This window comes from Salvelinus alpinus, chromosome 4 (assembly GCF_045679555.1).
Source record: "Salvelinus alpinus chromosome 4, SLU_Salpinus.1, whole genome shotgun sequence".
NCBI classification, from domain to species: domain Eukaryota; kingdom Metazoa; phylum Chordata; class Actinopteri; order Salmoniformes; family Salmonidae; genus Salvelinus; species Salvelinus alpinus.
The window spans coordinates 25,506,063-25,530,210 of record NC_092089.1 but is presented as its reverse complement, the minus strand read 5'-3'; the positions used below and the strand labels follow the sequence as shown (position 1 = coordinate 25,530,210).

At 43.5% G+C, this 24,148-nt stretch overlaps 2 protein-coding genes across 6 annotated transcripts in view; one reads left to right on the top strand and one right to left on the bottom strand.

The window, feature by feature from the left end:
- Positions 1–11,777, bottom strand: part of ano10a (anoctamin 10a) — a 36,079-nt gene extending 24,302 nt beyond the window's left edge. The window contains exons 1-11 of the mRNA XM_071396278.1: positions 11,569–11,777; positions 10,282–10,441; positions 9,408–9,605; positions 8,983–9,117; positions 7,014–7,133; positions 6,208–6,777; positions 5,905–5,960; positions 5,727–5,801; positions 2,466–2,648; positions 1,839–2,030; positions 1,492–1,620 (exon numbers count right to left, since the gene is read on the bottom strand). Of these exons, the coding sequence (XP_071252379.1) occupies positions 1,492–1,620; positions 1,839–2,030; positions 2,466–2,648; positions 5,727–5,801; positions 5,905–5,960; positions 6,208–6,777; positions 7,014–7,133; positions 8,983–9,117; positions 9,408–9,605; positions 10,282–10,420 (1,797 nt within the window). The 5' untranslated portion in view covers positions 10,421–10,441; positions 11,569–11,777. The remainder of the gene's footprint in view (positions 1–1,491; positions 1,621–1,838; positions 2,031–2,465; positions 2,649–5,726; positions 5,802–5,904; positions 5,961–6,207; positions 6,778–7,013; positions 7,134–8,982; positions 9,118–9,407; positions 9,606–10,281; positions 10,442–11,568) is intronic.
- Positions 11,778–14,743: 2,966 nt separating this feature from the next.
- Positions 14,744–22,937, top strand: abhd5a (abhydrolase domain containing 5, lysophosphatidic acid acyltransferase a). Of its 5 annotated transcripts, XM_071396281.1 has the most exons (10): positions 14,838–14,896; positions 16,725–16,823; positions 17,121–17,218; positions 17,310–17,479; positions 18,070–18,272; positions 20,113–20,267; positions 20,423–20,534; positions 20,936–21,122; positions 21,332–21,400; positions 21,582–22,937. In XM_071396281.1, exons 1-10 carry the CDS (start codon positions 14,865–14,867, stop codon positions 21,624–21,626), a joined length of 1,170 nt encoding a protein of 389 aa, XP_071252382.1. In that variant the 5' UTR covers positions 14,838–14,864; the 3' UTR covers positions 21,627–22,937. The 5 variants fall into 5 exon arrangements, with proteins under 5 accessions (XP_071252384.1, XP_071252382.1, XP_071252383.1 ...); XM_071396283.1 differs by lacking the exon at positions 16,725–16,823 and having other exon boundaries at positions 14,744–14,896; XM_071396282.1 differs by lacking the exons at positions 14,838–14,896; positions 16,725–16,823 and adding an exon at positions 14,929–15,087.
- Positions 22,938–24,148: the final 1,211 nt, after the last annotated feature.

The window sequence follows — 24,148 nt, the reverse complement described above, 5'->3', positions numbered from 1 at the left end:
CTGCTTGGCAGCAGTGTGAAACGTGCCTGGATGTACAATAAGCTAGTGAGGTAGGTTCATCTCTCCCAGCTCCTACCCTCACTTCTCCTTCTCCTCTCGCGTTCCCTCTCTCGCAACCTTGTGCTCTCTCCTATTTCTCTCTTGTTTTCTTTATCCCTCCCTCACGATCTCTCTTTCTCATGCGCACAGACAACCAGACAGTAATCCAGTGTGATAACCCCCGTGCTGTAGATTTGTGTGACATCACATGTTCTACAGAGTGAGGTGGATTGCAGACAGAGCGAGAGAGAAAATAAGCCCTGATCCACCCTGCTCTCTGCAGCAGCTCACCTCCATGCCAACTTCAGCCTCCGAGCCACCGAGGTTAGAGGTCACGTCATTATATTACCACAGCATCAAGGCCTGAGCAGCCGAGCACAGGCACAGAGTATACAGGCCACACATGCTCTTCATCCTCACAGGGTGGTCAGGGCAACTCCCTGGGGGCTGGAGACATACAGTATGTGCAGGAGCAAGTGTGTTGTATTTACTGCTGCCTATCTGGATGTCCATGATTCTGTCTGTATTGGTGCTGGTCTGTATTAGCTGGTGCAAAGACAGGAAATCAATAAATGCACAAATCTGAAATGTTTGAACTGCAGCAAAGGGGTTGTCATACACAGTTAGTATTAAGGGAACTAGTTTACTTGCTCTGCGGCAGTTCTGTAGACAAATACAAAAACTATTTTCAACCAAACATGCACCCATGACCTCGTTTCAAATCCGTAAAGATACAGTGTGGTTTAGCATATAGATAAAAGAATGGCCTCTAAGGACTAATACAATACATGTGTATTATATTCTAATGAACTACCTCTCCTCTGCTTCAGGCCCCCCCTCTGCTCTTTTTTGTCTTAGTTATTTTAAGCATTTTCTCTCGAGGGCTGGAGGTGCATGCGGAGGATGTTGCACAACGAGCTCCCCCAATTGTGTTCCTCACAGACGTGGACTGACTGGAGTTATTCTGGGTCTGGAAGCTCTAACAGTGCATTATCCACACATATCTCCCCCACTAACACAGGTCCTAGGTCCTACCCTCTGTACTCTTACCTGCATACAGCTGCACTCAGACACAGTGGAGGAGACAAGACCTACAGTACAGCCAGGACATAAACACCCTGTCATCATCATATTTGCTACCAAAGCAGCAAGGATGGATCTCTCATTCTATGACTCTCTGGCACCATCTGCTGGCCAGCTTGCTTCAACTCTATTCTGCTGGCCAGCCTGCTTCAACTCTATTTAGGCCCAAGAAGCACCAAAACAGACAGAAATAAGAAGTTGAATTAGATTTTAAAATGAGTAGGAAATACTTGCATACATGTCTAGTCAGATTGTGTGTGTGTGTGTGTGTGTGTGTGTGTGTGTGTGTGTGTGTGTGTGTGTGTGTGTGTGTGTGTGTGTGTGTGTGTGTGTGTGTGAAGAGTGAGAGGTGTGAAAATGGTACAGTACCTCGAAGCCCACCACCCACAGTATGAGCTGTGTCTCTGACTCCGGGAAATAGGACTTGACTTGGGGGGACATGCCAATCAAGGCACAGTTGGTCACCACGGCGATCACACTCATGGCCTCAAAGGCAAGCTGGAAGAAAAGAAAACACAGGAACTTTCCCCCCTGACTGGTCTCCCTTTCCTTCCTATCCACCACCGTTCAAAACAATCATCACAGTTAGACATGAACCTTTTTATCCTTGAAAACGTTATCTCCTTTAATTATCAAATAAAGTCAATCATACCAACCACACTAAATGTACTATAGAGAACTAAACAGAGTAGAAAGAGCCATTAGGTCAGCCTTACCTGCCACACCCCTATATTGGCTGCAGGCTCAGAGAACGGTCTTTTGAACACCTTGCACATCTTGAAGGCATCCGAGTAGACCTCTGTGACGTTGTTGAGCACCACCAGCACCGCGGCCAGAGGGTAGACACAGGAGAACAAACTGACATAGCCAAACAGCAGGAACAGCTCCAGGTAGTCATCAAATGTTCCCTTAAGAGAATACAACAGAGTTTATACAGATTCATGGAGGTTAGACTACACTAGAGCATTACAATACCCACTTCAGCCACTGGACTCTTCATCTATGTCTTTGTCTAAACACTGCAGTAACATTTCACTTCATGGGGGTATTCTGTGCATAAGGCAAGCATAACCAATCAAGACAGGGGTTAAGAGCGTTGGGCCAGAAACCGAAAGGTCGCTGGTTCAAATCCCCGATCCAACTAGGTGAAAAATCTGTCGATGTGCCCTTGAGCAAGGAAAGAACCCTAATTGCTCCTGTAAGTCGCTCTGGATGAGAGCATCTGCTAAATGACTCAAATGCAATGTAAAGATACCTTTATGTGCATTGCAGTATCATTCACATTCATCACAACCTTCCTAGTTACACATTCATTCCCCCATAACTTGAGTCCTCCAACTCACCAGGTAGGTGCTCATGTCTGCCTCAAGCTTGACTTGCTCAGAGAGGGGCAGCTCCTGGTCTCCCATGGTTTTTATCATCCTCTTATGGGCCTTCTTGTTCCTCCTCCTCTGGAGCCAGTAGGGCAGGAAGGCCTCCATGATCTGGTTCAGGATCTGAGACGTTATCAGCAGCGTGGCCAGACTCTGAAAATAAATAAAAGCGGATATGATAGTACATAGTAGTAGCAGCAGTAGTAGTATGAGTAGTAGCAGTAGTATGAGTAGTAGCAGCAGTAGTACGAGTAGTAGCAGCAGTAGTAGCATTAGTACGAGTAGTAGCAGGAGTAGTAGCAGCAGTAGTAGCAGTAGTATGAGTAGCAGCAGTAGTATGAGTAGTAGCAGTAGTATGAGTAGTAGCAGCAGTAGTATGAGTAGTAGCAGCAGTAGTATGAGTAGTAGCAGCAGTAGTAGCAGCAGCAGCAGTAGTATGAGTAGTAGCAGCAGCAGTAGTAGCAGTAGTATGAGTAGTAGCAGCAGTAGTATGAGTAGTAGCAGTAGTAGTAGTAGTAGCAGCAGTAGTATGAGTAGCAGCAGCAGTAGTATGAGTAGCAGCAGCAGTAGTAGCAGTAGTATGAGTAGTAGCAGTAGTAGTATGAGTAGTAGCAGCAGTATGAGTAGTAGCAGTAGTAGTAGTATGAGTAGTAGCAGCAGTATGAGTAGTAGCAGTAGCAGTAATATGAGCAGTAGCAGTAGTATGAGCAGTAGTACGAGTAGTAGTAGCAGTAGTAAAAGTAGTATGAGTAGTAGCAGCAGTAGTAGCAGTAGTACGAGTAGTAGTAGCAGTAGTAAAAGTAGTATGAGTAGTAGCAGCAGTAGTAGTATGAGTAGCAGCAGTAGTATGAGTAGTAGCAGCAGTAGTATGAGTAGTAGCAGCAGTAGTATGAGTAGCAGCAGTAGTATGAGTAGTAGCAGCAGTAGTATGAGTAGTAGCAGCAGTAGTATGAGTAGTAGCAGCAGTAGTATGAATAGTAGCAGCAGTAGTAGCAGCAGCAGCAGTAGTATGAGTAGTAGCAGCAGCAGTAGTAGCAGTAGTATGAGTAGTAGCAGCAGTAGTATGAGTAGTAGCAGCAGTAGTAGTAGTAGTAGTAGCAGCAGTAGTATGAGTAGCAGCAGCAGCAGTAGTATGAGTAGCAGCAGCAGTAGTAGCAGTAGTATGAGTAGTAGCAGTAGTAGTATGAGTAGTACCAGCAGTATGAGCAGTAGCAGTAGTATGAGCAGTAGCAGCAGCATTAGTAGCAGCAGCACTATTAGAGGTAGTATGAGTAGTAGCAGCAGTAGTACGAGTAGTAGCAGCAGTAGTAGCAGTAGTACGAGTAGTAGTAGCAGTAGTAAAAGTAGTATGAGTAGTAGCAGCAGTAGTAGCAGTAGTATGAGTAGCAGCAGTAGTATGAGTAGTAGCAGCAGTAGTATGAGTAGTAGCAGCAGTAGTATGAGGAGTAGTAGCAGCAGTAGTAGCAGCAGCAGCAGCAGTAGTATGAGTAGTAGCAGCAGTAGTATGAGTAGTAGCAGCAGCAGTAGTAGCAGTAGTATGAGTAGTAGCAGTAGTAGCAGCAGCAGCAGCAGCAGTATGAGTAGTAGCAGCAGTATGAGTAGTAGCAGCAGTATGAGTAGTAGCAGCAGTATGAGCAGTAGCAGTAGTATGAGCAGTAGCAGTAGCAGTAGCAGTAGTATGAGTAGTAGCAGTAGCAGTAGTATGAGCAGTAGCAGTAGTATGAGTAGTAGCAGTAGCAGTAGTATGAGCAGTAGAAGCAGCATTATTAGCAGCAGCACTATTAGAGGTAGTATGAGTAGTAGCAGTATTACTCGCAGCAGTATTAGTAGCTGTAGTAGCATCTCTCTCTCTCTCTCGCCCTAGGACCTGAGCCCTAGGACCATGCCTCAGGACTACCTCTCCCTGATGACTCCTTGCTGTCCCCAGTCCACCTGGCCGTGCTGCTGCTCCTGCGTGCTACCTCTCCCAGACCTGCTGTTTCAACTCTGAGACAGCAGGAGCGGTAGAGATACTCTGAATGATCGGCTATGAAAAGCCAACTGACATTTACTCCCGAGGTGCTGACCTGTTGCACCCTCGACAACCACTGTGATTATTATTTGACCCTGCTGGTCATCTATGAACATTTGAACATCTTGCACATGTTCTGTTATAATCTCCACCCAGCACAGCCAGAAAAACTGGCCACCCCTCATAGCCTAGTTCCTCTCTAGGTTTCTTCCTAGGTTCTGGCCTTTCTAGGGAGTTTTTCCTAGCCACCGTGCTTCTACACCTGCATTGCTTGCTGTTTGGGGTTTTAGGCTGGGTTTCTATACAGCACTTTGTGACATCAGCTGATGTAAGAAGGGCTTTATAAATACGATTGATTGATTGCAGTAGCAGCAGAAGCAGTAGCAGCAGAAGCAGCAGTAGCAACAGAAGTAGCAGTATTAGTAGCAGCAGCAATCGACTCGGGTTGCATCCCAAATGGTACACTTTTCCCTTTATAATGCACTACTTTTCACCAGGGCCCCTAGGGCTGTGGTCAAAAGTAGTGCACTATATAGGGAATAGGGTGCTATTTAGACAGAAAATGAAACACAATAACAGCATTGGGGATATTGCTAGTAGTGAGAGCCTTATATAGCTATCTCTGTCTCTGTTGCTAGTGCCTCTAGCCGTCCATGTCTGGAATGATGGATCACTTGAATCGGAACGTCTAAGGCCAAAGGCTAGTAGTCACCAATGATGTGTATAAACTCTGGATTGCTGATGCTATGTATTGGCCATTTGAGAGGCTTTGAAGCCACCGTTCGGCCATATTGGCTCTCCCCAGTGGGAGCAGTCCTCCATAGGAATTAATGGAATTCTACAGTATTTCAATTCAATAGGACAAAATTACATGTATTTAAAATGTTTTGTTGTTGTTGTAGTAGTAGTGGAGACAGTAACAATAGAACTAAAAAATATATAAAAAACGTTTTTTTAAATATATACACAATAAGATTTTTTTTTAAATCTTTGTTTTGTTTTATGTTTTGCTAACATATATAAAGGTATGCATTAAAGTGTCTGTAATAGAATACACATGTCAAAAACAAATGTAGACATTAACACATGCATTTCTATAGCTTCCAAAATCTTGTTTACAATGAAGGAGGATTACCAAGATGGCTGCGCGGTGGCTTCAATACAGCGCCCCCTGGTAGTCATCCAGGGTATATATATACACATCATTGGTAGTGACCCACCTGTCTGAGAAGCACCATATCCTGCATCACAAAGGCAATGTAGAATAGGGAGGCAAAACAGTTGAAGAAGTTGAACTGGGGAGAGAAGATGACAAGAAAACTGTTAACAAAAGGATTCTCAAAATCAATGGTAACTTGAAATGATCATGGAAACGAACCAATTTCCTGTAAGACTCACCACCAATACTTTAAGGACCAGGTGATTTTGAAATGTTGACTCAAGCCTGTGGTTTTCTAAAGCAAAAATAACATTGACTTCAGAAACAGTTTGTCTTCTATCAAGTCAACAACTCTCCTTACAGTCAGCAGAAGAACAAGAGGGACACAGGAAACACCACTGTAGCATTAAGACAATGTATTTTTAGCCTCAATGATTTGTGTGTTCTGTTGTTTTCTGCATTGTTAAAACAACATTGTATGTATTATAAAATATGAGCTAAAATGCATTCATCCACCCAACCACCCATCCAATCCCACTCACCCCAGCCAGTGAGGAACTCTGCAGCATAGCGGTATATGAGGTTCATGATCTCTATAACCACAGCGTAGATAATACTGGGGATAAAAAGTAGCAGTCCCGTCCAGAAGGTAGGCTCCTCATCATGGATCATCAAGGCCCAGCCCTCCATGTCAAAGTAGATCATCATGACGTACAGAGACAGGTAGAGGCACAGCAGCACAAAGGGAACAGACACCAGGTAGATCCTCAGCTGACGCTTGGCGTTTGAATAGAGTGGCTCCGCCCGCCCCGTGACGGGGTTGACGCCCAAGACGCCGTGGAAGCCCGGCCTCGGCTCCTCGAAGGCTTTCTTCCTGCTCAGGGTGCCCCAGCCGTACGCCAGCGAAGCGCTGAGGCGCTTCCACAACTCCAGGATCACCGTGCACCACACCAGGTTGAAGCCAGCGAACACCGTGAACTTGTCGTAGTCCTCCCAGTCGAAGAGGTAATATGGTATCCCTATGAGGGCCATGGGGATCAGGGCCAAGGTGAAGTACTCCAGGAAACCAAAGTAGAGTGCCATACCCTCACCAAAGTAGTGCCTGATGTCATCTGGATGGACCATGCGGAATCATGGGGAGGATTTAGTCACAAACAAGCCATTCAAAGGTTCTTAGAATGTTCCATGTCTTGTACATGGTGATAGCCTAATCATTTTATATACTCCAGTGAAGTTCATATTGAAAGAGATGGATAACACTAAGATAATATTGCAGTCAATACATTTGACAAGTGTAGCCTCAGGATTCAAAGGGCAAAATGATCAAGCCATGGCAACTGTAACTTACCAAGAGGCTGGAAGGACAACTTGATCTTTTTGAACCAGGAAAAGGAAAGCCTCTTGAGTTCCTCCTTCTCATGCAGAGGGAAAACTTGGACAAGGATCCCCTTTGATTGCATTCTACGTACTGAGATTAGATTAAAAACAGAAGAGTCAGTCCCCCCAGTCCCAACAGAAGAGCCCCCCCCCCAGTCTCCTGACGCTATTTGTCATGTGATTCTAGCCATCTTTATTAGATAAACATAACGAAACTTGAACTAGTGGCCCAGGCTAGTGTTTCCCCAACTCCAGTACCTCCAACAGAACATGTTGTTACAGCCTCGGACAAACTCACCTGATTCAACTCATTGAGGGCCTGATGATTAGTTGACAAGTTGAATCAGGTGTGCTTGTCCAGAGCTACAATAAAAATGTGTACTGTTGGGGATACTGGAGCTGGGAAACGCTGGCCTATGCAGGACTATGCTCTTTTGGTGAGCGATAATTCCCTTGTTAAGTTGCTGAAGTGCTAAAAATGACTGAAAAAATTGGCTACTTGAGAGCAATGAAAACAGTTGAGTTGTTTTTCATTGAGTTTGAACTGTTAACTTTCCTCATAATGAGAGAAAGCTTAGTTTTCTAAAACAATAACATACAGACAATGGTGGGGACCCACATATAATGTACTAGTATATTTGTATGAAAATAAAAAGCTTTAATTTCATGTCATTTCTTGACAAAAGTATTTCCAAAACGTTGCATTATTTTTCTAAACAATTGGTTAAGCTGAATAGCAGTCTATCTGCTCAGCAAGAGCATTGACTCCTTATCTCGTATTTGAATAATCCACTGACATTTGCATATTTATTGTCCTTATTGCTGACTCTGATGGGGAGACAATGTGAGGATTATGTATGTTATGTTTCAAATATGGTATTGGCTTCAGACCTGGGTTCAAATAGTATTGGTTTTAATTTGTGCTGAACTTGACTCAGCCATGCATAAGATCTATACACCTGACATCAGCATGATGCAACAGGAACAGGGATTCGTTGGGCCAGGTGATGTGTTTACACTTCTCAATTGTCCAGTATTGGTGATTGCATCCCCACTGGAGCTGCTCCTTGTCTTTAGCTGATAGGAGTGGAACCCAGTGTGGTTGTCTGCTGCAATAGCCTATCCGTGACAAGGACCCACGAGTTGTGTGTTCCGAGATGACGTTCTGTGCCATTATTTGCCTGTTTGTGGCCCGCCTGTTAGCTTGTATGATTCTTGCTATTCTCCTTCAACCTCTCGTCAACAAGCCGTTTTTGCCCACATGACTGACGCTGACTGGATGTTTTTTGTTTGTCGCTACATTCTCGGTAAACCCTTGACACTGTCATGCATGAAAATATACTGGAACCGGTGCGCCTGGCACCGACGATCATACCACGCTCAGTCGCTTTGCCCATTCTAACGTTCAATCGATCAGTAACTGAATGCCTCGATGCCTGTCTGCCTGCTTTAGAGCCACGTGACTCACTGTCTGTAGGAACGCACTATTTTGGTGAACGGAGTGGTGTACCTAACAAACTGCCCACAGTGTGAATGGCTCTGAGCTTCTCTAGCACAATGGAACCAATGGAATAGTCCCAAAAGTGCAAACCCTGCCCATCTGGCAATCCAATCCAGGCAGCAGGCTCAGAGTATTTGAAAGAAAATGTATACTATTTGAACCCAGGTTTGATGACTGTGCACACAGTGTTTGTGTGGCTGAGGTCATTTTTTAAATGTTTTATTTATTTTACCTTTATTTAACTAGGCAAGTCAGTTAAGAACAAATTCTTATTTTCAATGAAGGCCTAGGAACAGTGGGTTAACTGCCTTGTTCAGGGGCAGAATGACAAATTTTAACCTTGTCAGCTTGGGGATTCAAACTTGCAACCTTTCGGTTACTAGCCCAACGCTCTAACCACTAGGCTACCACTAGGTCATAGGGTCAGTTCTGTACTTACTCACTGACTTCCCTGGATACAGTTTCATTTTAGGATATCCAGGCACGTGGGCCTCATCCTTGGCCCTCAGGTTGTCCAGTTCATGTTTTATGATGTATTGACACTCTGCCATGCTCAGAAAACCGTCCCCATCACCTGTAGTATAGAGACACAGACAATTAACACAGTTACAGTCACTTTACAATACAATAACATGCTCTTACACTAGTGTAGTAATGATGTTAACTTAAACACGTATTTACATATCAATCTAGTTATTGCATTGTAATTGTATAGTAATATAGTTGTAATAGTATAATACAGAACATTTCAAATACAATTCATCATCTATAGTACATTCACAGTTTGCTATGTATGCATCACTAATGGCGCCCTATGCGATAAGGAATAGGGCGCCATTTGTGACGTACTGTACCCTAGATTACCTTGGAACTCTTTGAAGTTGTGCTTGTTGGCATACGTGAAGCCTCTCATGGAGCCGTCGTTGAACTCCTTGAAGAGGCCCACGTCCTCAGCTCCGCATAGGAGCCTTTGCCAGGAGGCCCCCACCACATACACATTGGGGTTGTCCTTCTCCGTGCCCTGGGCCCCTGGAGTCAGCTGCTCCACCAGCAGCTCAGCCCCTAACACAGCAGAGGAATCAGGACAGGTATGAATGCGTCAATAGACTAGGTGTTAGTCCCAAATTACACCCTATTCCCTTTATAGTGCACTACTTTTGACCAGGGCTCATAGGGCTCTGGTCAAAAGTAGTGCACCATGTAGGGAATAGGGTGCCAATTTGGGACGTAGCCTAGGACAACCATATTGTATCAGCAGAGCCAGACTGACTGGTTAATAGATACAGTAACTAAAAGGGACTTTCACACTATTGTACCGAACCATGCTCTTTTCAGTGAGTATTTCACGATATAAGTGATAAGGTCAGCCTGCTTTGTTTTCACATAGGTTATCGCAGGTGGCATCAGGGCCTGTATTCATAAAGCATCTCACAGTAGGAGTGCTGATCTAGGGTCAGTTTTGCTATTTAGATCATAATAATATTTTATAAACAGATCCTAGATCAGCACTCCTACTCTGAGACTCTTTGTGGAAAAGGGCCCAGATATGTTATCGGATCAGTTTCACTCACTTTCAGAGAGCACGATAGAGTGAAAGCCAAATGTTTAACATTTGTATACAAGAGAGGAAGCAGAGGCAAATTGAAAAGCGATGGAGAGAAGACTGTTTCAAATGTTGGGAAGCTTCAAATCTCTGTTCCCAATATACAGTAGGTAAGCTAAGCTCAATGTACTGTACCTCCATCTTGCTGCTTGTCTCTGACCCTGTTTAGTAACCATGCGATGGCTTCCTCTTTGGTTTCCGAAACCAACTCGATGACCACCAGAGGGGCAAATTTTGAGCCATCACTGTCATAAACTGACAAGCTTTTTTGCATTTTCCCCTCTCCCTGTGAAGCCTGGAGAGAGACAAGATAGGAAACAAATGAATTAAACATGACTGCCTACAAGGACCAAAATGACAATGCCAGAATATCATTCTTCAGTTTTGAACATCCAAGTATCGGTGTACAGTAACAGTATGTTTTACATAGCCTAAATACATAAACAACATTGGCTATTTAAATCTATAAAATAAAATATCAGTTGATGCACATTCAAATGTTGCTCTAGGTAACCAAATTGCTTATTGCTCCTTGTGCAAATGTGAGTTGCAGCACCTTCACCTGGCCTAAAATAATCTTATATTACCTAACAAGGTGTGGTATGTTCAGGGGTGCAGCCTTGAGGCGTTTTACTAGTCTGAGTACCAGTCTCTTTAGCTAACATTCCACTCCTTGCCACTCCTTGTCATTACCAAAGAGGCTGGCCTTTCAGCAATCTCAACGTTCAATAGAGAAATAGTAATGGCGTCTTTTTGTAGGCACTAACTCCGCCATAGTTCGTTGGACAAAGCTTATGGGAAAATGAATGAAGTTTTGTAGGTTTTTTGGGCTAAAGAGACTGGTCTGATTCAGACGGGTTGCGTTAAATGCGGAAGACACATTTCAGTTGACTGGATTCAGTTGCACAACTAAATAGGTATCCCCCTTTACCTTTCCCAGGCTAGCGTTTTACAGTCTGAAGTCGTTAACTTCTGAAGTTGCCTTCATATTCTAAAACGCATTCTCTTTTAGTCATTATTATGGCTTGGGTTTAGCCCAACTGATTGATGTCATTCGACTGTTTACTTTAGACGTTGAATCACAACGGCTTAAAAACAGATTTCCCATGTATTAAAGAGGTTCAAATGTAATTTGCTCCAAAATCTGATTCTGAATATTAGCTAAAGCTGGCTACTGACAGTGACAGCTGAGTGTTTTGGTGTGAGAGAGGGCGGGGCTTGAACCGCACGTTCGTTGCAGTATCGATGGGTGGCTATAAACACTGTTACAGGGTATACTCATGATTGCTTTACTCTGAAGAAATGTGTTGAGCTTTGACGTAACATTGTCACGTACAACTGGGAAACATTTGACGCAAATCGGAAAAGTAGATACCGGTATGCCTTTTACATCAACAAATCTCTATAAACAAGGCTACTCACCACGTCCTTCGTTCGCTGGCGCAATAAGGTCCACTTTGAAAGGTTGCCCGCGAAGCCAAGTAGACAATAAAAACCTATTTCGAATCTTCTATTGTCTTGAGAAATCAGAAGAGTTGCTTGACTTCTGCTTCTCCACGTCACTGGCACTGACAGGCAAGCGCCGCTGTAGACTTCAGCCCGCAGTTATCACACCCACCAACGTGCTATGCTGTGTGTGTAGGCCTGCATAGCATAGAGATAGTTAGAGGACGCAACATTGTATCTGTCTTATTATGGTGTCTGAGAGCATGGGCAGTGTAGTCCCTTTTGTTCGTCTGCTACTTCTATGAGATAGTAAACAAACTGAAAGTGTGCATACTGCCACCTGGAGTGTGTTGTTTGAAAAGGTACAAAGCCAAGGTTGGTGATTGAATGCCACCTGCAGTTATGGAATGTTTGCTCACAAGTATAATTCATTGGCTGATCCCTCCTGATGACCTGGATGGAATTATGTGTTCATTCCTTAACCCATAAGAAGTCCCACCCCAATGACTACTTCAAAATAGTGAAAGTCTTCAAAGGCGCTGCCCATGCTTAGACAGTCTTTTGGGCACTAGAGTCCTGTATCTAACTCTATGGAACATAGGTAACTAAATCACGACAAGAACACTTTCTATGGGGCTTTCTCATTTGAATAGGATTCTAACTCGTTTTTCTAGTAGGACAGGCATACGGCATATGTCTTATTATGGAAAAAATAGAGTAGTTATAATGTTGACACTTGTATTTGAACCTTTATTTAACTAGGCAAGTCAGTTAAGAACAAATTCTTATTTACAATGACGGCCTACCCCGGCCAAACCCTAACCCGGCCGGACGATAATGGACCAATTCTGTGCCGCCCTATGGGACTCCCAATCGCGGCCGGTTGTGAGACAGCCTGGAAACGAACCAGGGTCTGTAGTGACGCCTCTAGCACTGAGATGCAGTGCCTTAGAACGCTGTGCCACTCAGGAGCCCATTCTAGCCAATGAGAGGGCAGATACGCGTGTGAACAACAGGCCATAGAGATGGAGGACTCATCTTTGTATCTGTGCCATTATAACGTCTGTGACAGTTTGGGCAGTCCCATTAAAGCTATCTCCATTTTAAAGTAGTCCATTTTTTTCTTCATTGGCTGATTGCTACCAACTCATAGGAATCCCCATCCAGTTGAATACTTATAAATGGTGGAAGCCCTCAATGGAAATGTCCATGCCAAATTGGGTAATATCCATGATGAGTCCTCTATCAATTCAATTCAAATGGCTTTATTGGCATGGGAAACATATGTTTACATTGCCAAAGCAAGTAAAATAGATAATAAACAAAAGTGAAATAAACAATCAGAAATTAACAGTAAACATTACACTGACAACATATTATGGCTATATACAGTGTTCTAATGATGTGCAAATAGTTAAAGTACAAAAGGGAAAATAAATAAACATAAATATGGGTTGTATTTACAATGGTTGTTTGTTCTTCACTGGTTGACCTTTTCTTATGGCAACATGTCACATCTTGCTGCTGTGATGGCACACTGTGGTATTTCACCTAATAGATATGGGAGTTTATCAAAATTTGATTTGTTTTTAAATTCTTTGTGGGTCTGTGTAATCTGAGGGAAATATGTTTATCTAACATGATCATACATTTGGCAGGAGGTTAGGAAGTGCAGCTCAATTTCCACCTAATTTAATGGGCAGTGTACACATAGCCTATCTTCTCTTGAGAGCCAGGTCTGCCTTCGGCAGCCTTTCTCAATAGCAAGGCTATGCTCACTGAGTCTGTACATAGTCAAAGCTTTCCTTAATTTTGGGTCAGTCACGGTAGCCAGGTATTCTGCCACTGTGTACTCTCTGTTTAGGGCCAAATAGCATTCCAGTTTGCTCTGTTTTTTAGTAAATTCTTTCCAATGTGTCAAGAAATTATCTTTTTGTTTTCTCATGATTTGGTTAGGTCTAATTGTGGTTTGGGAATCACTTCCTTTTAGGTTGTTGTAGAATTTAACAGCTGTTTTCTGGATTTTGATAATATCATCCTAATTTTGCTCTGCATGCATTATTTGGTGTTTTACGTTGACCACAGAGGATGTTTTTTCAGAATTCTGCATGCAGAGTCTCAATTTAGTTTTTCCCCATTTTGTGAATTCTTGGTTGATGAGCACACCCCAGACCTCAACCATAAATCCCAATTGGTTCTATAACTGATTCAAGTATTTTTTAGCCAGATCCTAATTGGGATGTCAAATTGTATGTTCCTTTTGATAGCGTAGAAGGCCCTTCTTGCCTTGTCTCTCAGATCATTCAGAGCTTTTCAGAAGTTACCTTTGGTGCTAAAGTTTAGGCCGAGGTAGGTATAGTTTTGTGTGCTCTAGGGCAATGGTGTCTAGATGGAATTTGTATTCATGGTCCTGGAAACAGGACCTTTTATAGAACCATTATTGTTTGTCTTACTGAGATTAACTGTCAGGGCCCAGGTCTGACAGAATCTGCAGAGAATATTTAGGTGTTGCTGTATGCCCTCCTTGGCTGGGGACAGAAGCTCTGACAACAGGCACAACTAAGATATAAAGTCATTTTTGCCGAAATGCCACATGCGTCCACTTATATATTCATAACACCTAAGATTTACGAAACGTCTATTAAATCAAATAAGCGTCAAGTAGAAAATGAGAAATGACCATTTTTGTTTACCAAATTCGACACTCATTGACCTCCATACAAAAATTATTTACTTGGTTGGTTTATTTTCGTGGCTAGATTTTGGGACGATTAAAACTTCTCACTTCGTCTCTTTCTCTGAGCGAACGAGACGTGGAGGGACCTACCTACATAAACTCCCAAATTTTGATAAACGCGTTGGACCAGTAACCGAAAGGTTGCTGGGTCGAATCCCCGAGCTGACAAGGTAAATCTCTGTCATTCTGCCCCTGAACAAGGCAGTTAACCCACTGTTCCCCGGTAGGCAGTCATTTCAAATAAGAGTTTGTTCTTTACTGACTTTCCTAGTTAAATAAAGGTACTTTTTTTTTAAATGGTCCCACCTGATATCACCTCCTGCCTGCCTTCCATATTTGAGGACATGTTTTGATTGTTAGAGCGGTCACTTGACTATCTTATCAATACAATAGACACTCTTTGGTTTGCTTCCGTTTAGATCCTTAAGTATGGTAAAAGGTTTCCATTGCAAAAGTGTTGCAACGGAAACTGCCTAATGAATACACGCCAGGTGATGTCATGTTTTGTGGATCATGTGATTTATCTGTGTGAAGAATGGCTGACCAAGCGGTGACTACTGAGAGAGGGTGAGTGTTTTTTTTTTAATAAACAAACTTAGAACCACTCTTTAAATATAACAATATTGATAAAAGCGACCCACAAAAAGTTAATCATGATTCAATATGTTTCTCTTGTTTGTCTTGTTATTAGCTAGTCCTAGCATGTTGATTGTTCTTGTTTTATCGTCAAGCACCTGTAGACTGAAGTTCATTTTCAGGTGATTTAACACACTAACACACATTTCATGACTTGACATGTGTCAGTCGCCTTGTTTATAGTTTATGCCGGGTTCAGGTGCAAGTCGGAGCTAGGAAACTCGGACATTCGACTTGCTAATTAGTTGAACGCGGCAGGTGATTGACAACAACAAGTTAGAATGCCCGACATTTCCGAGGTTCCTAGTTCCGACTAGCACGTGAAAGCGGCATTGTTCCGCGTCAAAAAGTCATGAAACCGACAGAGCGGTTTAAAGCTTGAAATGAACAGCTGTTGCGAACAATATGGGTGTCAGTTCTGACGGTATGGAGCGGGAGGATGACGGGAATGGTCGGTAGTGGAAAGACATAGGAAGAAAAGAGATCATGATACAGAAAGCAGTGAAGCGTTTAGTGAAGAAAGCATAAAGAGGGCCAAGGTATGAAACAAGAGTAGTGATGTGTTGGGAGTGGAAAGCGGTGATAGTGTTTGACAGACCACAGGGTGTAAGTGAGGCCCCATCTGACTAACTAATGCCGTAGGTGAAGTGAAATTAGCTCGGTTCATTGGAAATGGTAGATTGTTAATATAGTGTGGTAGCCAGGCTCAGCAAGAGACTATTCTGAAGATTAAAAACCATGTCCCTGGTGCTTATGCTAGATTGAGGGGAGTCATCACTGTGGTCCCAATATCTATGTCCATAGATGATGTTAAAGAAAATGTGAAGGGAGGCAGAGTGATTGAGGCCAAAAGGTTGATCAGTAGGAAAGAGGGTCAAAGAAGTGAAAGCTTATCAGTGATGCTGAGGTTTGATAAAGTCTTGCTGAGAAAAGTACAGATCGGATTCCGTAGTTTCAATGTTAGAGAATTTGTCCCATATGCACTGCATTTTTTTAAATGCCAAAGAATGTAGCTGCTCAGTGTAAAGGAAAGAAAAGATGTGCCAAGTGAGGAGGGACACATGGTTACGGTGAATGTGGAAGCAATGTGAAGGGTAAGTGCTGTAATTGTAGGGGAGAACACAGTGTAGCATTTGGTGGATACCAAGTACAGAGAGAGGCTCGGAGATATAGGATCAGTCGTGATGAATCGTATGCAGAAGCCGTGAAACCGATTGGTAGAACTACAGAGCGGACTGATGGAGCTTACATGGACGTACTTGTAGTAAGTTGACCTACTGTCGTGGCTGGTGCTTCTGATGGTTTGGAGGCCTGTAAAGAAATCTTGTGCTCATTCGTGTGTGGTGTCAAAGGACACTTTGATAATGAATAAAGTGGACTTCATAGCTTTTATTGGTAAGGTTATTAATGCGATTGTAATTCAGCTACCGTGGAAATGCCATATTGACAATCTCCAAAATGCCTAAAATAAAATGTTTTAGGAAGGCTTGAAAGCTTTGTTCAAGGGTTTGTGTAAGCCTTTAGGCCAGTACACTACATCCTTCTCCACTACTGCAACCCTCTTTCAAGAACCAATTATTCAATACCTTACCGTTCTTATCTGTTTTTTATTTTGGATGTAACTAAGTCCAATGCAGCGAATCCCATCCCCAACACTAACTGCATTTTCCCATTCAATTAACACAAGCACATATGATTAATAAGGCTATTGCATGTAGTCCCTGCCATATAACATCCCTTTTTCCACTCTGTTTTTTAGTTTGTTTTTTGGCTGCAGACTGGCTCAGCGAATACTGATGTTTCTTGGTATTCATAGTCTTTTCTACAATTTGTTGAGTTTCCTGGACAGAACGTTGAGGTAACCTACCTACCGGTGTGATTGTCAGACTGACTCTACCTCCCCGGCATGCAGTGCTTGAGGCAGGAAGTAACATCCCTGGCAGTTCAATCAGTTAACAAACCCTGCATGTCATTTTCTTTTCACCTATCCCGAAGCATGTTTACCAGTTATTATTTTTTACATTTAATGTCTTGTCTCCTTTTTGCTGTGAAATATTACAACAGTCAGCAACATGACTCCTGACTACCAATGTAATCTCAGACCGTATAGGCTATAGCCTAGGCTGGTTGATGAGTTGTGTCTGTGTCTATGCAGGTCCTGGACTTCCACAGCGTGGATCACCAGCTGGCTGCCCTCCTGGTGCCCCACTTCCCAGAACCAGCTTAAGACTGCAGAGGAGAAGATGCTGCAATGTAAGGAATTCCTCTCTCCTTTACCATCAAACTGTATTTCCAGCCATGGCCAATTTGTGGATTATTATGTGTGGATCCGTCTCATCCCCAGGCATCACAGGCAAGGTGTCCCAGCAGTATGTCCCAATCTCGGATGGTAACATGCTGTGGACCCTCACATTGAATGGAAACATGAAGAACCAGACTCCCCTGGTGCTGCTGCATGGCTTCGGTGGAGGGGTGGGCCTGTGGGCCCTCAACCTAGACGCCCTGGCCCAACAGGTTAGTCTCTGAAGCACATGTATGTCTCATGTAGCGTTGGAAAGCCTGAGGAAGTTCTCCTCTGAGAGACAATGTAAAGGGGTGTAGTACGACAGAGTCTAGATAGAAACTAGGTCACATTGCCACATATCACACCACTGAAGTATTTTGCATGGTTGGGGCTGTGAACAGGTTGTTAGAATCATATTTCTGATGTTTATGCAAGGATGAATAAGGTACGTAACTAACGGTGCATAGGCTACCGAAAGGTAGTCCGACAAGGTAGGAAAAGAGACACGAAAAACAAGGAAATGCCTCTTCGGAGGGGAAACTTCATTTCTACTCACAGCCAGTCAAATGCAAAATCCAATACTGAATTTCTCCAGACTTCCAAAAGAGATTTGGAAGGATGGGCACAGGAAACTACCAATAGGTCAACTGGTCAACTACACCTGCTATATATAACTAGCTCTAATTGTTGTCTGACTGCTATATATATTGTGTATGCTTTCTTTTTAACACTGTGACTTCTATTTTTAGTACGTTTTATCATGTTGTGTAGTGCCTTTATAAATAAAATGAATTTTCATTATTATTATTGTTAATAATAGAGGCCCGTCTATGCCTTTGACCTGCTGGGCTTCGGCCAGAGCAGCAGGCCCTACTTCAGCTCCGACGCCAAGGAGGCTGAGGCCCAGTTTGTGGACTCCATCGAGCAGTGGAGGGCTAAAGTCTGCCTGGAAGCCATGGTCATGCTGGGACATAACTTTGGAGGTTATTTGGCAGCTGCTTATTCGCTCAAGTATCCCACCAGGCAAGTACCACCTGACACCACCCAACACTTTCCTCAGTTCAGAACCATAGACAGGTTTCAATATGAATGGTTGCTTTATTCCTTAGTATTTAGCCACCTCCTTGGTTAAAGATACAATACTACATGTATTCAGCCAGTCCTTGGTTCACCCTCCTATGCTTGACTAATACTGTACACCCCAGACCTCACGGGATGTTGGTATGCAGGTGCTAACCTCTGATAACAACCTCTGATGTCCTTAAAAAGAGTCCCCTCTGTGCTGTATCTCAGCTGAATCATCTGAGATCCTGAGCCACATCCTGTCCTTCTAGTATTAAAGCAGCTAGCCAGCCAGCTACATCCTGTCCTTCTAGTATTCAAGCAGCCAGCCAGCCACATCCTGTCCTTCTAGTATTAAAGCAGCCAGCCACATCCTGTCCTTCTAGTATTAAAGTCCTACAGCCAGCCACATCCTGTCCTTCTAGTATTAAAGCAGCTAGCCAGCCAGCCACATCCTGTCCTTCTAGTATTCAAGCAGCCAGCCGGCCACATCCTGTCCTTCTAGTATTCAAGCAGCCAGCCAGCCACATCCTGAGTATCCTAATTGGCTCTGAATTATGAACAAAATGCTCTTAATCTGACTGGGGCACTTTGGCTATGTTTAGACAGGCAGCCCAATTCTGTTATTATTTTCCACTAATTGGTCTTTTGACCACTGATCTTTCTTTTCACATCAGAATTTTTTCAGAGCTGATCTGATTGGTCAAAAGACCAATTACGGAAAGAAATATCAGAATTGGTCTGCCTGTCTAAACGCCGCCTTTATTTCCCCTGTTCTGTTCACTGATGGACAGACCACTTAATAAACTGTGCCCTAGTGGTTTAGATTATTTCCTTTCCAGATCTTTCAATACGACCTCAACTTATTTTGTTCACAACCATAGAGGCGTTTCAGTTATTTCAGTTTGGCGGTGATGGAGTATGGTCTTTCCTCTTCACTGTCCTGTAGGGTGCAACACATGGTGCTGGTTGAGCCGTGGGGCTGACCTTTCCTTTTCACTGTCCTGTAGGGTGCAACACATGGTGCTGGTTGAACTGTGGGGCTGACCTTTCCTCTTCACTGTCCTGTAGGGTGCAACACATGGTGCTGGTTGAACTGTGGGGCTGACCTTTCCTCTTCACTGTCCTGTAGGGTGCAACACATGGTGCTGGTTGAACTGTGGGGCTGACCTTTCCTCTTCATTGTCCTGTAGGGTGCAACACATGGTGCTGGTTGAGCCGTGGGGCTGACCTTCCTCTACACTGTCCTGTAGGGTAAAGCACATGGTGCTGGTTGAGCCGTGGGGCTGACCTTTCCTCTTCACTGTCCTGTAGGGTGCAACACATGGTGCTGGTTGAACTGTGGGGCTGACCTTTCCTCTTCACTGTCCTGTAGGGTAAAGCACATGGTGCTGGTTGAGCCGTGGGGCTGACCTTTCCTCTTCACTCTCCTGTAGGGTGCAACACATGGTGCTGGTTGAGCCGTGGGGCTGACCTTCCTCTACACTGTCCTGTAGGGTAAAGCACATGGTGCTGGTTGAGCCGTGGGGCTGACCTTTCCTCTTCACTGTCCTGTAGGGTGCAACACATGGTGCTGGTTGAACTGTGGGGCTGACCTTTCCTCTTCACTGTCCTGTAGGGTAAAGCACATGGTGCTGGTTGAGCCATGGGGCTGACCTTTCCTCTTCACTGTCTTGTAGGGTGCAACACATGGTGCTGGTTGAACTGTGGGGCTGACCTTTCCTCTTCACTGTCCTGTAGGGTAAAGCACATGGTGCTGGTTGGGCCATGGGGCTGACCTTTCCTCTTCACTGTCCTGTAGGGTAAAGCACATGGTGCTGGTTGAGCCATGGGGCTTACCTGAGCGTCCAGACCCAGAAGACCAGGACAGGCCCATCCCCGTGTGGATCAAAGCCCTGGGAGCCATTGTGAGCCCTTTCAACCCCCTGGCAGGGCTACGTCTGGTGGGGCCACTGGGTAAGACTGGCAGCCTGTCTGACTAGATGGATGACAGACATAGAAATACTACTGTAAATTACATTTCAATTATATACCTGTCTGACTGGAAGACTGCATTATTTATGGGATGGAGTTTTTACCAGCCTTCAAACCCACCTCCTTTGTTCTTCAAGGTCCCACACTTGTTTCAACTCTAAGACCAGACTTCAAGAAGAAATACTTGTCCATGTTCAACGACGACACGGTCACAGAGTATATCTATCACCTGAACGTCCAGACTCCCAGGTTAGTCCCTCTCTCTCTCTCTTTAGTTCCTGTTTGAGTTCACTGGCTTTTTACCTCCACTTCCTCTGGGCCTGTATTTACAGTCTGTCTGAGTGAGTTTCAACACAGTTCATGACAATGTTTTCCTCTTCGACCATGATGAAGAAGATGTTATGATTAAGATTAATACGATTACATGGACAGGAAGCACTTCAATTCTGAAATGCTTTTTTAATATAGGCTGTGATTTTCATTTGTCTCAAACCCTTACTTCAGTGAAAATGTTAGTTTTGCTCTGTTGTAGAGGTGAGTTCAAAGTAGCTGCTTATTAACGATTATTCTGAGAAGATCAGATTATCATATACCTTATTGCTGTACTTCTCCCTCTTTAGTAATAATCATGTTTGTTTACTCTGTTGCAGTGGTGAGACAGCCTTCAAGAACATGACCATCCCATACGGGTGGGCCAAGAGGCCTATGCTGCAGAGGATTGGCCTGCTCCATGCTGACATCCCTATTACTGTGATATATGGGTCACGCTCCAGCATCGACGGTAACTCGGGCAACGCTATCAAAGGATTGAGGCCAAACTCTCATGTGGAGATCATAGTACGTTTCAATTCCTATAAGCTGAACACTTAAGATGCTGTCTGTGTGTGGTTGTCTAGTAATGTGTGAGGCAGCTGGCTCAGCTTTTATATTCAGATTTATTCAGCAGGTGGCAGGAAAAAAAGTGAATTGAAGTGTTAAATCCGAGATGAATAGGATTCTCCAGAATGTGTATCTGATCTCATATTTCTATTCCTCCTCTCTCCCAGGCTATCAGAGGGGCGGGCCACTACGTCTATGCTGACCAGCCAGAGGACTTCAACCACAGAGTGCTTCAGGTGTGTGACGCGCTGGGCTGAGGGGGGGGCACTAGTTAACCTGCGGAGAGCGACGTGTTATACCCGTCATGCCCATAGCTTGTCCTCTCAGTGAGCATGTGATCCATAAGGATAGAGAGGAGAGGACTGGGCATACAGCTCAATAGGGCTTTTTTTTTTACCTCGATCATCCTCACTTTAGGTCCTCAGTAGTAGACCTACCACCATCAGCACAGCAGCCTGCTAACTAGGGAAGGACCCCGTGTTGAAAAGATGATTCTCCTGGATTGTTTGGTATGACACTTTTGTATTCATTCTACTGAGTGGCTCATAGTTTTTCCTGCTTGTCGGGATTTTGGTCATTTTGTGATAAGTGTGTGTCAGCTTTTAATCTGCTGTTTTAAGAAATATGATTTTCAGAACGATACAGACTACAATTTCACCACTTGTGGATTATTCTCATTCTGTCAAAGATCCTTCATGAGATTATTTAGAAATGTTTCATTTGCGTCATAACAGCTCATGTAGATCTGACCACGGACCATAGAGATTTGATTTAAAAACACATGATTGTGGAACTTTTAGACCTGTGGTTTTGCTGATGGGCTCCTGAGTGGCGCAGCGGTCTAAGGCACGTCATCTCAGTGCTTCATCTCAATTCCAGGCTGTATCACAACCGGCTGTGATCGGCAGTCCCATAGTGCGGCGCACAATTGGCCCTGCGTCGTTAGGGTTTGGCCGGGGTAGGCCGTCATTGCAATTAAGAATTTGTTCTTAACTGACTTGCCTAGTTAAATAAATACCAAATATAAAAAGATTTCCCCATGACAACCGGAGTGCCTTTTTAATGACCTAGTGTATGTGACCAGGGACTACAGTCATTGCTGCTGCTTTTTGGTCTTCTTTTTTTATGTGTTGTTTTCACTTCAAGATGTTATAATTGTGTTTTCATTCAGTGTTTTGGCTCTTGTTGTGGTCTAGTGTTAAAATAATCCAGTTATTAATAGCTAGCGTGTGCAGGTGAAGGAAACAGGTTTCAGAAACAAAGCATCAGAATCTAGTAATGTAAGATAACTACTCCATTCTCCTCAGCTGCCATTGTGGGGAAAGAAGGTTCGGCCTCAATAAATCCCATTCATTCATTGCAACAGTATTTGATCGTATTACTAGGCACCTATCCAGGGTCTGTGTCTGGAAAAGCACAGTATCTAGGTCTAAGATCAGTTAGCATAGCTATAGCAGCCTGTCCTCTTATTTCATATAGGTGACATCTTCAGCTAATATCTCTGTGTGTCAAGTTGCAGATTGGGTGGGTTGCTTAGACTTTTACAGCCACTTTACCCAGTGCAACCTTTTTTAATCTAAAGCAGTTTACTAGATGTGCTGAGCCCAAGGATAAGGTTTGATTAAGTCCTGAACATGTGGATGCCTTTGTTTTATTGTCCTTCATATCATTGTACGTCTCCAATCACAAGCCAATTACCATGGGGAAGAAAAAATGGTGCTTCTCTATTCATGTATTGTAAAATACCTGTAAATAATAAAGAGGATATTATGATTTTGGTGGCCTTTGTTGTGACACATGTATATCTAGACTTGTGTTGTTGTGAAGATCAACAATATTTCAGTCTTAAACACTACAACTCTTATAGGCATTCTGTCTGAAAACCACCTTTACAAAAACAGATTGCAGTAAAAGTGGAGTAACTGAAGTCGATTGTGGTGTTTTGGATGCAGAAATGGCAGAATAACTGAATTGTACTGCAGTTGAACTGCAGTTACACTTCAAAATTACTGCTGTAAAAAAAAACGTATTTTTGATGCAGTATTTGTTACTGCAGTTATCCTGCATTCTGACCAATTTATTTTCTTAAGGCCACACTGGATATATTTCCATCTACCATGCTTGTAGCTCACTCTATTGTGTGGTGTCTGTTTGTGGTGTCTATTGTGTAGTCTGTGTCCATTCATTGTTGTCACGGAGACTTTATCAAGCATTTTTTATCCAGACTGATTTCTGTTCAAAGAGGAGAGCTAATCTCAACCGCTTTCGTTCCTATAAATTGTTCCTTTGAGAGAGATGAACCCCACTGTGTGGAATGTGGTCGTCAGAGCTCAAGAGGAAGAACACGGGAGCTTTTTAGTACCCATAAAAGTACAAAACTGCAACATGGACATCAGTATGACGGTCAGGGGTAGACTTTACACCATTCTGGGGTATTTCTTATTGTGCTCTAAAATGGAGCAAAGCAAAGGTGAACATTTGTCAATATTTCCCCCAACCCCGTTGACAGCTGGCAGCTCTGACATGTCGGTTAGTAAGAGTAATGGTTCGTATCTGTGATGAGGGCAGGCCTTGTATTTCAGTACATGACCACTAGAGGGAAACCTCCCTCAGATCAGGGAGGGGAGGGAGGGAGCCTGCCTTGCTGAAGTGCAGTTAGCGACTCGTCAATGTTACATCATTCAGTTCTGCTTCTCATCCTATGACCACTTAAAATATCAATAGGCTGTGTAAAAGGAATAATGGTATTTTTCTGCATTAGGGTCTATATATGGCTGCCGTAGGCTAAAGAAGAAAAGGCTGCAGCGTTGCATTTCAACTTGCTCCATTACAGTGAGCAGGTTGATGTTTATTGGGATGAGTCTTGTCCTGGAGGCCCAACTGAAAGATTTCCTCGACGGGCCAGCTGCAAAGTCAAAATTGGCTATATTGTATAAATGTATGAAAACAAACATTTACTATCTGGTCTTCATTACACGTTAGCA